This window comes from Daphnia pulex, chromosome 5 (assembly GCF_021134715.1).
Source record: "Daphnia pulex isolate KAP4 chromosome 5, ASM2113471v1".
Taxonomy (NCBI): domain Eukaryota; kingdom Metazoa; phylum Arthropoda; class Branchiopoda; order Diplostraca; family Daphniidae; genus Daphnia; species Daphnia pulex.
In genome coordinates this window covers 3802710-3816454 of record NC_060021.1, presented here as the reverse complement: position 1 = coordinate 3816454, position 13745 = coordinate 3802710, and the positions used below count along the sequence as shown (strand labels likewise).

Genomic DNA, 13745 nt, shown 5'->3' with positions numbered 1-13745 from the left:
TAGATTTCAATCACCATGCGCCCCTGGGTGGGATCGAACCACCAGCCTTCCGGTTAACAGCCGAACGCGCTAGCCAATTGCGCCACAGAGGCATGCTAATTAGCTAACGACACCCATTAGGAAAGCAAACATTACGTTTTTACTACGGCCAAAAATAATAATAATTTGTAGTCATTTCAGAAAAATTCAGTGTTGACGGTAATTTTCCATAGTTTAGTGGTTATCACGTCGGTCTAACACGCTCATGGACCTCAGTTCGATCCTAGGTGGAAACAGATAATTATTTTTTTAGAAAGACTGTCAATCAGATGCATATTCTGCATTTTTGCAAAGGCCATATTCCTTCCCGTACGAAAATGCTCGCTGCCCAAAATAGCTACCAGCTATCTACTAGCTAGTCCTAGATAGGGGAGTTTTTAGTTAGATAAGTTTAGCTTTCCCTATCTAGAATTAACTTAACATATGTAAGCTAGAGCTATTTTAAGTTTGAAATTGGATAGCTTATAGTTGTTTAGCCGCTTCATTACTTCGTTTAGCTTAGATATGTGAGTTGTGCAAACACAGTTATGTTATAGCAGAGAAAAAGCTAATAATATTTCGATTTTCCATATACGAAAATTTTAGCCGATTGGCAACTGACCGTTAGCTATCGTGATGTATCTATATTTTTTTATTTGGTTGAGTGAATAATATATACACATACATAGTTGATAATATAAACTTATGTCTTTATAATCATCGTAGACGGATATTTTTATATAAAATTAAAAAAAAAATAAAGAAAGAAAGAATTTTAAATATTTTAAGGGACTTACTAACAACCTTTTTATATATATACGCCCTAATAATAAGCCTGGCACCATTGTTTGAAATGTCAAACAGCACATAAATCTCGTCTGCAAATTTTTTCACTTTCATATGTCATCATCCAATATTTGAGTTTTTTAAAGCGTGAATATGTCTAAAAGAAATGCCTGTGACACCGGTCTTTTACATAAGAAAACCGTTAAAAGACGAATAAAAAATGAATTGTTATTGGATGAAAAAGTAAAAGAGTTAAGAGTGATTGCAGCAAATGAGTTGTTGCAGTCAAATTGTGACGGCCTTGCCAGCCCACCAACACATTTGCTAGCGTCATCGTCGGTGATTCGGTCTCCACAACCTTCAACAAGTTCAAACTCTGAGGTAATTATCATTAAATGAGAAAACGGATTTCCAATAATAATCACTGATAATCATATGCTGCAGTCCGTCAAAAACCTATGTTGCCAAAATAGAGATGGTAATCCAGTGTCTCAAGTGGTTCAATTAAACCATGGGGAGGTTTTCAGTGAAGACACAAGCGAGGTATTATACATTTTGCACAAAGTTTATTTTAAAGTATAATAAATATGGTTTTTACTTTTCGAAATAGATTGAAAATTATTATTCAGCAGTCAATGCCAGCAACATCGAACATCAGCAACATGGGTTACTTCAAGATCAACATCACAGTAATTCTGACGATTCTGCTATTTCTGATACTCAAGATGATGAGGTTTTTACTTGCAAATCACTCACTCATCATCAGTCTGTGTACTGTGTGTTTGTTTCAAATATGTGGTCAATGAAAATGTTTCGAGGACTACAGAAATACATGTATCGAAGATTTTTCCCATGAAATATATCTTTCTTCCATATATTTCTACTTGACTTCACTTATTATGAATTGACAGATGATTTTAAATACTGCAAAAAAACACAAATTTTCACCACAGTTTTACATGTTGATTTATTAGTTTACACTTGGCAACATCTATGATGGTGTGATCTTTTTCCCGCCCAAGTCTTACAGCATTTGTAAGTCAAGCACGACGAATCCTGTCAAAGACCTTATGTGCTTTTTTAGTCATATTTAGCAATTTGTTTCAAAGATGACCAACAATAAAGTTCAAAACAACCCTTCTGGATTTTATATTCTGGTCACTGCTTCTGATGGAGTTTTTATGACATCTCCTAGTTCGTTTTTCAGACCGAAACTTCCTTTACCAATAAGTGAAACTGAAGAAGACTGTGAAACTCTGCTTAATTCCTGGATAGCAAGTAAAAAGGCGATTGCCTTTAGGAAAATGTTAGAAGTATTGTTACAGTAACTGATTCTTTAAAACATCAACCCCTTTCTTCAAACATAGATGGAATTCTACCTCCAAGACGGAGTGGAACCTTTTTAGTTATTCGAAGGATTTCACCGATGGTGATGGACAGCACATTTTTAAGTCTGGTGTTGTAAACTGCTTTTCTGGTATGACATTTACATCAACGATTTCCTACTCTTTACTATTGTTTGGTTTTTGTCACAATTTACAGAGAGTTCGAAAGAAATTTCAGCTGAAAGGAACAAGCTTCTACTAGAACTTAATGGCAAAGAGTTGTTGAAGACAACTGTAGGAAAAAGAACATACAGTTATCCAACATCAAAGTGGCCCACACCAGGAATAATGAAAAGTCCAAGAAAGTGTGTTAACGTTCCTTCTGTTCAACAATCAAAAGAGTTTTCTGCAGTCAAACAGAAAACAGTGCCTGTCAAGTCAAAATCAACTTCTCTGGCTAAACCAAAGGCAGCAGTTCCCTCGGCAGTTCCATTCCAACAAAAGGCTATTGAATCACTGGTGCCAGAAAAACAGGGTGTAATAAGAAAATTAGAATACCCTGAAAGTTCTGGTAAATTTGATCCACTTTAATTATCTGCCAAAATAATTTTACATTCTCACTTGATTGTTTAATAGACTCAAACTTTGAAGAAGAAAAGGAAAAGGATGATGACTTTTTTGGAAGTATACACTCAACTTCATCACAATCAAGGCAGATTAAGTTACTCAAGGCAGATTTAAGTTACTGACTACAATACCATTGCATCTAAAGAATTTGAAAATATTGAGCTAAGAGAAAAAATTGAAGGTTTGGAGAAAGAAGAGCCGATAGTTCTTGTCCGAGGTATAATTTATATATTTTCAAATTTTGCGTGTGTATAAATGACCTTATATATTTATAGAGATGAAGGAAACACTTGAGGGAATGAAAAGTCTCGTTGGGATCATATCATCACCAGCAGTGCACAGTCAACTAAATGTACAACCTCCAGGTTTTGGTGTTCCATCGCAATATTTAAGTAGTCCATCGTCAAGTTCTTGCCACATCGGTGCAAAATTGGTAATAGATTTTAAAAAATAGTAAAAGGGCTTTATTTCTTAAATGCTTATTGTTAGTGTAGGTAAAACTATGGGGAGAAGTTTTCATCTGCGAATCTGTGCCTAAAAAAGTGAAAACAATCTTGAAGTCTAGTGGTCAGACAGAGTTTTCTCGGAATCGCGCAGTTACTGTCATCTTGGAAAATTTATTTTCACCTGAGCAACTGGCAAATATGTCACTGTCAGGCAGAAAAAGTCCAGGAATTCCTGACGCTATTCCAAAACCGAAAATTCCGGACAAAATCCAAGAGGCTATTCACAGTAAGAAACCAAACAAGTTTATAGAGATTTACGATGTATTATAAATAACAATTTTATTTATTAGATTTCATGCAAGCAGCATGGGACGAGGCATTTTCAATCAAGGATGAAAAAGGGAGCGTTACAACTATGGCTGTTCTATCAACCACCCAAATCGATAAGGCAATTGGAGCAAGGTTTATTGGCCTGTCACACCCACCTAAAAAAGAAGAAAAATCCACAATCTCAGGAAGACCATGAATAGAAGATATCGCCTCTCACCAGTCTCGAAACTTTCTTTACTTTTTTTTTTATTTTTCACGATTTGTTTTTGTGTTACTCTCTTAAAATGTTATCTATTACATTTTAAGAGTGTATGTGCTGCTGTGTTTTTAAACATGCCTTGTTAAACATCAAACATCTGTTCAGATGTTTGATGAAAATACAAAGACGAGAGAAAATATTTTGATTTATTTATTTAAGTTAATTTTATTAAAATATAGGTGTATTAGGCATAAATATATTTCCGGTAAAATAATTCATTTTTAATATGCTACAAATGAGCTTAAATTCAACTGTCTAAAAGTCCATTTTTAGCTCGAAAGAAAAAGCTAGGGAAATCTTAATTAAAAATACGTTGGAACTTTTCAACTAGAAGTCAGCTGTAGACAACCTAATTTGTAATGGCTTTTAGCTGTTTTTGTCCAGTGGGAAAAGGGACAAAAAAACCTAACTGTAAGCTTGGCATGATAAGCTAATAGCCCCCGCGTTGTAAGCTAACGGTCAGCTACAAACAGGCTGAAATTTTCGTACGGGTTGTGAATGAAATCTACACTCTGACAATCTGAAAATATTCGCAATGCAGTATCCGGAAGAAGTCAGCAGACAGGGGGGATCAATGGCGACTGCGGTTGTTGTGTAGGTGATATAGCCCTTAAGAGACTTTCTTCTTTAGCCAATCGACAATGCCCTTTGGTTTTAGGAATGTGGGAAATGACTTGCGCTGGATGGGGAAGAAGTCCATAAACATCAGCAGAGGGGAATCTATGATAGATTACACCTGAACCTGGAACAGTAGCTCCACAAGAAAATGAACATGATGCGTGTGCACCCTACGCTGCAAATTTTCAGTAGATTCAACAATCATCAGCTAAAGAAGCCATATCGTGAGTGTGCACTCTACAATGCAAGCTTTAGTCGGGTATAAAGTAATGAGAAGAAGAGTTTAAAATAGAGCAATAGATTTCAATCACCATGCGCGCCTGGGTGAAATCGAACCACCAGCCTTCCGGTTAATAGCCGAAAGCGATAGCCAATTGCGCCACAGAGGCATGCTGATTGGCTAACGACACCCATTAGGAAAGAAAACATTACATTTTTACTAAGGCCAACACTAATAAAATCTTGCAGTTGACTTCCGGTATGCCATAGTGTAGAGGTTATCACGTCGTCTTCGTAAGCTGAAAATCCTCAGTTTGTTCCTAGGTGGAAGCATCAGAAACGCTATGGGAATAAATAATATCCGAGGAAAAGTAAAAAAAAAAAATATTAATAGTAGTGTATCTCATCTAGACGATTAGAAGTATAAGGCAACTGTGAACTCCCCACAAAGAACCAAACAATCATCATAAAACTTCGTTCACGGCTAGTGGACAGTACAAAATATGGTCAATTAAAACTTGATTGATAACATTGGAATAGACCCTAATTTCGGGCCTGGCTAGCTCAGTCGGTAGAGCATGAGACTCTTAATCTCAGGGTCGGGGGTTCGAGCCCCCCGTTGGGCGTTACATATTTGCAAATATTGTAGATTTAATTTAGATGTTGGGAGACCATCGTTAGTATTTTTTAGTCATTTCAGAAAAATTCAGTGTTGACGGTAATTTTCCATAGTTTAGTGGTTATCACGTCGGTCTAACACGCTCATGGACCTCAGTTCGATCCTAGGTGGAAACAGATAAGTATTTTTTAGAAAGACTGTCAATCAGATGCATATTCTGCATTTTTGCAAAGGCCATATTCCTTCCCGTACGAAAATGCTCGCTGCCCAAAATAGCTACCAGCTATCTACTAGCTAGTCCTAGATAGGGGAGTTTTTAGTTAGATAAGTTTAGCTTTCCCTATCTAGAATTAACTTGACATATGTAAGCTAGAGCTATTTTAAGTATGAAATTGGATGGCTTATAGTTGTTTAGCCGCTTCATTACTTCGTTTAGCTTAGATATGTGAGTTGTGCAAACACAGTAATGTTATAGCAGAGAAAAAGCTAATAATATTTCGATTTTCCATATACGAAAATTTTAGCCGATTGGCAACTGACCGTTAGCTATCGTGATGTATCTATATTTTTTTATTTGGTTGAGTGAATAATATATACACATACATAGTTGATAATATAAACTTATGTCTTTATAATCATCGTAGACGGATATTTTTATATAAAATTAAAAAAAAAATAAAGAAAGAAAGAATTTTAAATATTTTAAGGGACTTACTAACAACCTTTTTATATATATACGCCCTAATAATAAGCCTGGCACCATTGTTTGAAATGTCAAACAGCACAAAAATTTCGTCTGCAAATTTTTTCACTTTCATATGTCATCATCCAATATTCGAGTTTTTTAAAGCGTGAATATGTCTAAAAGAAATGCCTGTGACACTTGTAATAATAATAATAATAATGTATTTCACTTAATATAGCGCCTTTTCCATTAACATGATCAAAGGCGCTTTCTTTCCCGACGAGCACGTTGATCAATTACATCTCTAAATGCAACAGTTATTAAATGGGTCTTCAGGCGAGAGCGGAACTGGGCTAGGGAAGACGCAATACGGACATTCTGAGGAAGAGAATTCCAAAGCTGGGGAGCATACGTCTTGAAGGAGCGGCAGCCATAAGTATTGGTACGGGACTTCATTGAAATTAGTCTATCACAGGCCAAGCGAGAGGAGACAGGTAGACGGAGGAGGGACGACAAGTAACGAGGAGCCAGACAGTGTAGACAACAATACGTGAGCAGCGTAATTTTGAAATCAATTCGAAATGCAATAGGGAGCCAATGGAGATCTAGGAGAATAGGAGAAATCGGGTCGCACTTTTTCGCGCCTTTGATGAGACGAGCCGCTGCATTCTGGACACGCTGGAGACGATCTGGTGATGACTTCGGCAGTCCCACTAGGAGAGAGTTGCAGTAGTCTAGTTGAGTGATGACAAAGGCATGAATAAGTTGAGTAAGTGCGGACTCGGTGAGGAATTTTCTTATTTGAGAAATTCTCCTCAAATGGTAGAAAGCCTTCTTGCAAGCCGAACGAACTTGAGCATCCATGGTGAGGTGCGAGTCAAGTATCACACCAAGACTTCTCACTGTAGAGACCGGTCGAATATCAGCGTCGCCAACAGTCAGGAAATAAGGAGCAGGTTCAACACCCACATGCTTGGAGTACACCAACATGACTTCAGTCTTCGAGTCGTTGTATTTGATCATGTTTTGCGCACCCCATCTCCTCGTTTCAGCTATGCAGGCAGATAGAGAAGAAAAAGCTCGCCGTTGATCAGCACCATCTTTGGAGATCCGAAATGATACATATTTCTGGTCGTCATCGGCATACTGATGATCAGAGATACCATAGCTGGTAGATATTTCATGGATCGGGGTGGTGTATAGGATATACAGGACAGGACCGAGAACAGACCCTTGAGGAACACCAGAGGGGAGAAGAACAGCAGATGAAAATTGGCCTGACACACTGACAGATTGACGCCGATCCGAAAGGTAAGATTGAAACCATGCTAGCGTGGGGCCACAAATACCAAATTTAGCAGAAAGCCGAGCAATAAGGATCTGATGGTCAACAGGTCAAAAGCAGCACTCTGATCAAGGAAGGCAACAACAGTAGCTACATCTTTTTCGTCAGCAGAAACAAGTAAATCATTACAGACTTTCAAAAGAGCAGTTTCAGTAGAGTGAAACGGCCTGTAGGCCGACTGCACGGGGACGAAGAGAGACTCAGATTCAGTTTCCAGATAATCATGAAGTTGTCTAACGACAACACGCTCAATAATTTTGGACAAAAAAGAAAGATTAGATACAGGCCGATAGTTGTTTAGGACATCAGGGTTCAGATTAGGCTTCTTCAACAATGGTGTCACGACAGCAAGTTTCATATCATCAGGGAAGACACCCAGCGAGAGGGACAGATTCACCAGTTTAGTTATAGGTGTGACAAGAATTTCAGCAACCTTCTTCAACAGAAATGTCGGAATGGGATCCAGGGGCGAAGACTTAGTTGGGCAGCGAGTAATCAAAGAAAGAACATCAGCACTCGTTACTGGGGCAAACTTTGTGAAAGAACGAGAAGTCATTGGTTGTTCGGTTACCGAAGTCGATCCAAAGACGTCTAGGCTCGTCCTGATGTCATGAATTTTCTTCAGAAAAAAGTCACCAAATTTCTCAAGAAGAGCAGGTAGATCAGTATGCGATGGAAGGCGAAGAGCAGGCTTCATCAAAAGAAACGAGTCAACAATCTTGAATAACGACTTCTTTCCGGTTTGCTCAGTAATCTTGGAATTGAGAAAATTCACTTTCGCAGAAGATATAAGGGATCTCAATTTGCTCAGAGCATGATGCAAAATCTCCTTGTCAATAGTCAGACTTGTAGCTTTCCAACGTCTCTCCAGCCTCCTAACTTCTTTACGAGTAGAGGCAATTTCTTGATTATTCCAGGGGTTGTCAGGCCGAATAGTGAATACTCTTTTTTGTAGTGGTGCATGTTTATCCAGTACCTCAGTTAAGCCAGCGTTGTACAAGTCTAGAAGGCGAGCGATGTCATCAGTTTCATCGGTGAGCAGAGGAAGGCAGAGAAGATCAGTAGCAAACCTATCCATGTCGATAGCTTTTAAGTTTCTGAGTGAGACAGTTTTCTTGGGTCGAACAGGGCGACTGGCATTGGCAAGCCAATGAACGGCATAGTGATCACTCAAAGGATCAAACACATCACAGTTTAGAACCAAACTATCCACCGACCTTGAAATCACCAAGTCGAGCGTGTGGCCACTAATGTGAGTAGGGCCACTAACATGCTGAAGCAGATCACAAGATTCCAGAAAGGAAAGGAACTTTTGGCACACTAGGTTAGACTTGGTGTCAACATGGATGTTGAAATCACCAACGATCAACAGCTTTGAGGGAGTAGGAAGAAGCAGCTCAAGCAAGTCAGCAAACTCAGTCAAAAATAGACTAGGGCTGAGTGAGGGAGAGCGATATATCACCACCAAGCATATCGTATTGCCATTCACAGAAAGAGATGCAGGAAGATATTCAAAAGACGCAGGCTTGAAGTCAACATTAAGGCCGTTTACACGAATCGAGTCACGAAAAAGTAGGGCGATTCCTCCCCCTCTTCCACTAGCTCTCGGGCAATGTATCGCTGAGTAACCAGCTGGGCACACGTCACGAAGTATAACGTCACCAATGTCTTCATTCAGCCAAGTCTCGGTGATAGCTAATAGATCTAGACCAGTAACAGTAATATGGTAATTGAACAAGTGTTTGTTGCTGACAAGAGATCTGGCGTTGGCGAGGCCGCAGAAAAGGAATCTTGATCTAGCTCTAGCAATCTTTGCTGATTTACCTCCCCTCATGCCACGACGCGAAGATGGGACAGCAGCAATGTAAAGAGATCTGACGACCCGAAGCATTGTGCTCGAAAGACGCTGGGGCACCAGGGAAGAGAAGCGAAGAGAGTAGAACAGCTGATTCAAAATCGCCATGGGGCATAAAGGCAAAACATTGAATGACACCTTCACACTAGAACTGTAGAGGAGATGAAATTCCAATTTCACGCCGTAGAAAGAAAATCACGATATGCAGCACAGCAAACAGTATATTCAAGGTGAAAGACACACTGTGAAACTATAAAAACTTAGAGAATAAACTGAAAATGTCTGGAGCTCAATTTGGTGCTGCCACTTCGGGCGCGACTCAGCAGACACCGGTCTTTTACATAAGAAAACCGTTAAAAGACGAATAAAAAATGAATTGTTATTGGATGAAAAAGTAAAAGAGTTAAGAGTGATTGCAGCAAATGAGTTGTTGCAGTCAAATTGTGACGGCCTTGCCAGCCCACCAACACATTTGCTAACGTCATCGTCGGTGATTCGGTCTCCACAACCTTCTAGATCTCTCTAGACATCTCATCTAGACGATTAGAAGTATAAGGCAACTGTGAACTCCCCACAAAGAACCAAACAATCATGATAAAACTTCGTTCACGGCTAGTGGACAGTACAAAATATGGTCAATTAAAACTTGATTGATAACATTGGAATAGACCCTAAATTCAGGCCTGGCTAGCTCAGTCGGTAGAGCATGAGGCTTTTAATCTCAGGGTCGGGGGTTCGAGCCCCCCGTTGGGCGTTACATATTTGCAAATATTGTAGATTTAATTTAGATGTTGGGAGACCATCGTTAGTATTTTGTAGTCATTTCAGAAAAATTCAGTGTTGACGGTAATCTTCCATAGTTTAGTGGTTATCACGTCGGTCTAACACGCTCAAGGACCTCAGTTCGATCCTAGGTGGAAACAGATAAGTATTTTTTTAGAAAGACTGTCAATCAGATGCATATTCTGCATTTTTGCAAAGGCCATATTCCTTCCCGTACGAAAATGCTCGCTGCCCAAAATAGCTACCAGCTATCTACTAGCTAGTCCTAGATAGGGGAGTTTTTAGTTAGATAAGTTTAGCTTTCCCTATCTAGAATTAACTTAACATATGTAAGCTAGAGCTATTTTAAGTTTGAAATTGGATAGCTTATAGTTGTTTAGCCGCTTCATTACTTCGTTTAGCTTAGATATGTGAGTTGTGCAAACACAGTTATGTTATAGCAGAGAAAAAGCTAATAATATTTCGATTTTCCATATACGAAAATTTTAGCCGATTGGCAACTGACAATTAGCTATCGTGATGTATCTATATTTTTTTATTTGGTTGAGTGAATAATATATACACATACATAGTTGATAATATAAACTTATGTCTTTATAATCATCGTAGACGGATATTTTTATATAAAATTAAAAAAAAATAAAGAAAGAAAGAATTTTAAATATTTTAAGGGACTTACTAACAACCTTTTTATATATATACGCCCTAATAATAAGCCTGGCACCATTGTTTGAAATGTCAAACAGCACATAAATCTCGTCTGCAAATTTTTTCACTTTCATATGTCATCATCCAATATTTGAGTTTTTTAAAGCGTGAATATGTCTAAAAGAAATGCCTGTGACACCGGTCTTTTACATAAGAAAACCGTTAAAAGACGAATAAAAAATGAATTGTTATTGGATGAAAAAGTAAAAGAGTTAAGAGTGATTGCAGCAAATGAGTTGTTGCAGTGAAATTGTGACGGCCTTGCCAGCCCACCAACACATTTGCTAGCGTCATCGTCGGTGATTCGGTCTCCACAACCTTCAACAAGTTCAAACTCTGAGGTAATTATCATTAAATGAGAAAACGGATTTCCAATAATAATCACTGATAATCATATGCTGCAGTCCGTCAAAAACCTATGTTGCCAAAATAGAGATGGTAATCCAGTGTCTCAAGTGGTTCAATTAAACCATGGGGAGGTTTTCAGTGAAGGCACAAGCGAGGTATTATACATTTTGCACAAAGTTTATTTTAAAGTATAATAAATATGGTTTTTACTTTTCGAAATAGATTGAAAATTATTATTCAGCAGTCAATGCCAGCAACATCGAACATCAGCAACATGGGTTACTTCAAGATCAACATCACAGTAATTCTGACGATTCTGCTATTTCTGATACTCAAGATGATGAGGTTTTTACTTGCAAATCACTCACTCATCATCAGTCTGTGTACTGTGTGTTTGTTTCAAATATGTGGTCAATGAAAATGTTTCGAGGACTACATAAATACATGTATCGAAGATTTTTCCCATGAAATATATCTTTCTTCCATATATTTCTACTTGACTTCACTTATTATGAATTGACAGATGATTTTAAATACTGCAAAAAAACACAAATTTTCACCACAGTTTTACATGTTGATTTATTAGTTTACACTTGGCAACATCTATGATGGTGTGATCTTTTTCCCGCCCAAGTCTTACAGCATTCGTAAGTCAAGCACGACGAATCCTGTCAAAGACCTTATGTGCTTTTTTAGTCATATTTAGCAATTTGTTTCAAAGATGACCAACAATAAAGTTCAAAACAACCCTTCTGGATTTTATATTCTGGTCACTGCTTCTGATGGAGTTTTTATGACATCTCCTAGTTCGTTTTTCAGACCGAAACTTCCTTTACCAATAAGTGAAACTGAAGAAGACTGTGAAACTCTGCTTAATTCCTGGATAGCAAGTAAAAAGGCGGTTGCCTTTAGGAAAATGTTAGAAGTATTGTTACAGTAACTGATTCTTTAAAACATCAACCCCTTTCTTCAAACATAGATGGAATTCTACCTCCAAGACGGAGTGGAACCTTTTTAGTTATTCGAAGGATTTCACCGATGGTGATGGACAGCACATTTTTAAGTCTGGTGTTGTAAACTGCTTTTCTGGTATGACATTTACATCAACGATTTCCTACTCTTTACTATTGTTTGGTTTTTGTCACAATTTACAGAGAGTTCGAAAGAAATTTCAGCTGAAAGGAACAAGCTTCTACTAGAACTTAATGGCAAAGAGTTGTTGAAGACAACTGTAGGAAAAAGAACATACAGTTATCCAACATCAAAGTGGCCCACACCAGGAATAATGAAAAGTCCAAGAAAGTGTGTTAACGTTCCTTCTGTTCAACAATCAAAAGAGTTTTCTGCAGTCAAACAGAAAACAGTGCCTGTCAAGTCAAAATCAACTTCTCTGGCTAAACCAAAGGCAGCAGTTCCCTCGGCAGTTCCATTCCAACAAAAGGCTATTGAATCACTGGTGCCAGAAAAACAGGGTGTAATAAGAAAATTAGAATACCCTGAAAGTTCTGGTAAATTTGATCCACTTTAATTATCTGCCAAAATAATTTTACATTCTCACTTGATTGTTTAATAGACTCAAACTTTGAAGAAGAAAAGGAAAAGGATGATGACTTTTTTGGAAGTATACACTCAACTTCATCACAATCAAAGCAGATAGCAGATGTGTCTCCTAGTAATGAACATCAAAAAGAAACAAAGGTTCATAAGGATCAAGTCTTTGTCATCATAAGTGAGAAAGAAAACTCGGGTGCTCTGCCTTCTGGTAGTGACAATGTTCCAAATCTTTATTGCAAAGATATTATTATCGAAGAACTAAAAAAAGTAAGTGCGTTATTATATTTATTTTTGTTGGATGTAAGCAAACACAATATAGGTGGCAGCACATACAGGAGTGGTGGCAGCACAAGCGGGAGTTCTCTCGGCCTTCCACCTTGACTGTACAGTGCTCTCCTTTGTCACTTTCTCTTTCTCTCCGTCTGCTAAAACACGCGGTTATACGTTAACTTGTCTCCCTGTTTTTTGTATCAAGAAATCTGGTCTAAGTATTTCTTTTCTGTGTTCCAAACCTCGTTGTATCGAGACTCGTGAGTTATTCTTTTGTTCATCCGAGTTAATTAGACTCAGGTAATTATCTCTGTAATCCTGTCTCATGTATTGCATATTCAATGTACACATTTCGACATGCATTTATCAGATGTATTTTGCCTGTACAGTCAATACAGAAGCCTGTGTTGATTCAAACACAGAAGCCTAGTAAAACCCTTGTCTATTCTTTACAGGTTATGGGCCCAGTGCACACCTTCCAAAGACAAGATGGCAAATTCACCAACTAGAGAAGTCAGCCATGTGATCAAATTCAACGGCAAGAATTTTCCCCTCTGGAAATTTGGATGTTGGCTCAAGCTTGAGCAACATGACCTCGTGCACATTGTAAATGGAAATGAAACACTTCCAGAACAGGTATACATTTTTCACAAAGCACACAATGTCTGTCATTTGAGATTATCCCTACTCGTATCAACCCAAGGTGGAGACTTGAGGAGCATCACATGTTGCATGTTCATGGCAAGTCGTACCATCACCCATATCCATCTTCCTTATCTCCCCAATGCAGCATTGCACGTGTAGCTTTTAAACAAATTACAATACTGTCGATATTCATGAACCTTTTTTTTTCGTTCAGGAACTGAATGATGAAGGAGAAGTAGCTAACTACATGGCGATAAGCGACTGGATGAGAAGAGATGTCCTCGCACGCAATTATCTCGTTGCAA

At 38.2% G+C, this 13745-nt stretch overlaps 4 protein-coding genes and 3 non-coding genes across 7 annotated transcripts; 4 read left to right on the top strand and 3 right to left on the bottom strand.

Annotated features, from left to right (window-relative positions):
* Positions 1 to 18: 18 nt before the first annotated feature.
* On the bottom strand, positions 19 to 92 carry Trnan-guu. The gene has a single exon. It is a non-coding gene; the product is annotated as a tRNA-Asn (tRNA).
* Positions 93 to 886: 794 nt separating this feature from the next.
* On the top strand, positions 887 to 1660 carry LOC124193981. Its single transcript, XM_046587968.1, has 3 exons — positions 887 to 1185; positions 1249 to 1347; positions 1415 to 1660. Exons 1-3 carry the CDS (start codon positions 958 to 960, stop codon positions 1658 to 1660), a joined length of 573 nt encoding a protein of 190 aa, XP_046443924.1. The 5' UTR covers positions 887 to 957.
* Positions 1661 to 2876: 1216 nt separating this feature from the next.
* Positions 2877 to 3728, top strand: LOC124193980. The gene is made up of 4 exons (XM_046587967.1): positions 2877 to 2973; positions 3032 to 3189; positions 3251 to 3488; positions 3553 to 3728. The coding sequence occupies exons 2-4, from the start codon at positions 3034 to 3036 to the stop codon at positions 3726 to 3728; spliced, it is 570 nt and encodes a 189-aa protein (XP_046443923.1). The 5' UTR covers positions 2877 to 2973; positions 3032 to 3033.
* Positions 3729 to 5181: 1453 nt separating this feature from the next.
* Positions 5182 to 5254, top strand: Trnak-cuu. Its single transcript has one exon. It is a non-coding gene; the product is annotated as a tRNA-Lys (tRNA).
* A 936-nt stretch (positions 5255 to 6190) lies between these two features.
* On the bottom strand, positions 6191 to 6955 carry LOC124193979. Its single transcript, XM_046587966.1, has one exon. It carries the CDS (start codon positions 6953 to 6955, stop codon positions 6191 to 6193), a length of 765 nt encoding a protein of 254 aa, XP_046443922.1.
* A 305-nt stretch (positions 6956 to 7260) lies between these two features.
* LOC124193978 lies at positions 7261 to 9240 on the bottom strand. Its single transcript, XM_046587964.1, has one exon. It carries the CDS (start codon positions 9238 to 9240, stop codon positions 7261 to 7263), a length of 1980 nt encoding a protein of 659 aa, XP_046443920.1.
* A 573-nt stretch (positions 9241 to 9813) lies between these two features.
* Positions 9814 to 9886, top strand: Trnak-uuu. Its single transcript has one exon. It is a non-coding gene; the product is annotated as a tRNA-Lys (tRNA).
* Positions 9887 to 13745: the final 3859 nt, after the last annotated feature.

What these genes read in the sequence shown, in the direction of transcription:
- LOC124193981 (XM_046587968.1), top strand. Translation starts at nt 958, where the DNA reads ATGTCTAAAAGAAATGCCTGTGACACCGGTCTTTTACATAAGAAAACC. An exon ending in CAACAAGTTCAAACTCTGAG is followed by an intron (nt 1,186 to 1,248) that starts GTAATTATCATT and finishes CATATGCTGCAG; the next exon opens with TCCGTCAAAAACCTATGTTG. An exon ending in TCAGTGAAGACACAAGCGAG is followed by an intron (nt 1,348 to 1,414) that starts GTATTATACATT and finishes TTTTCGAAATAG; the next exon opens with ATTGAAAATTATTATTCAGC.
- LOC124193980 (XM_046587967.1), top strand. Translation starts at nt 3,034, where the DNA reads ATGAAGGAAACACTTGAGGGAATGAAAAGTCTCGTTGGGATCATATCA. An exon ending in GCCACATCGGTGCAAAATTG is followed by an intron (nt 3,190 to 3,250) that starts GTAATAGATTTT and finishes TTGTTAGTGTAG; the next exon opens with GTAAAACTATGGGGAGAAGT. An exon ending in AATCCAAGAGGCTATTCACA is followed by an intron (nt 3,489 to 3,552) that starts GTAAGAAACCAA and finishes TTTATTTATTAG; the next exon opens with ATTTCATGCAAGCAGCATGG.
- LOC124193979 (XM_046587966.1), bottom strand. Translation starts at nt 6,955, where the DNA reads ATGATCAAATACAACGACTCGAAGACTGAAGTCATGTTGGTGTACTCC.
- LOC124193978 (XM_046587964.1), bottom strand. Translation starts at nt 9,240, where the DNA reads ATGGCGATTTTGAATCAGCTGTTCTACTCTCTTCGCTTCTCTTCCCTG.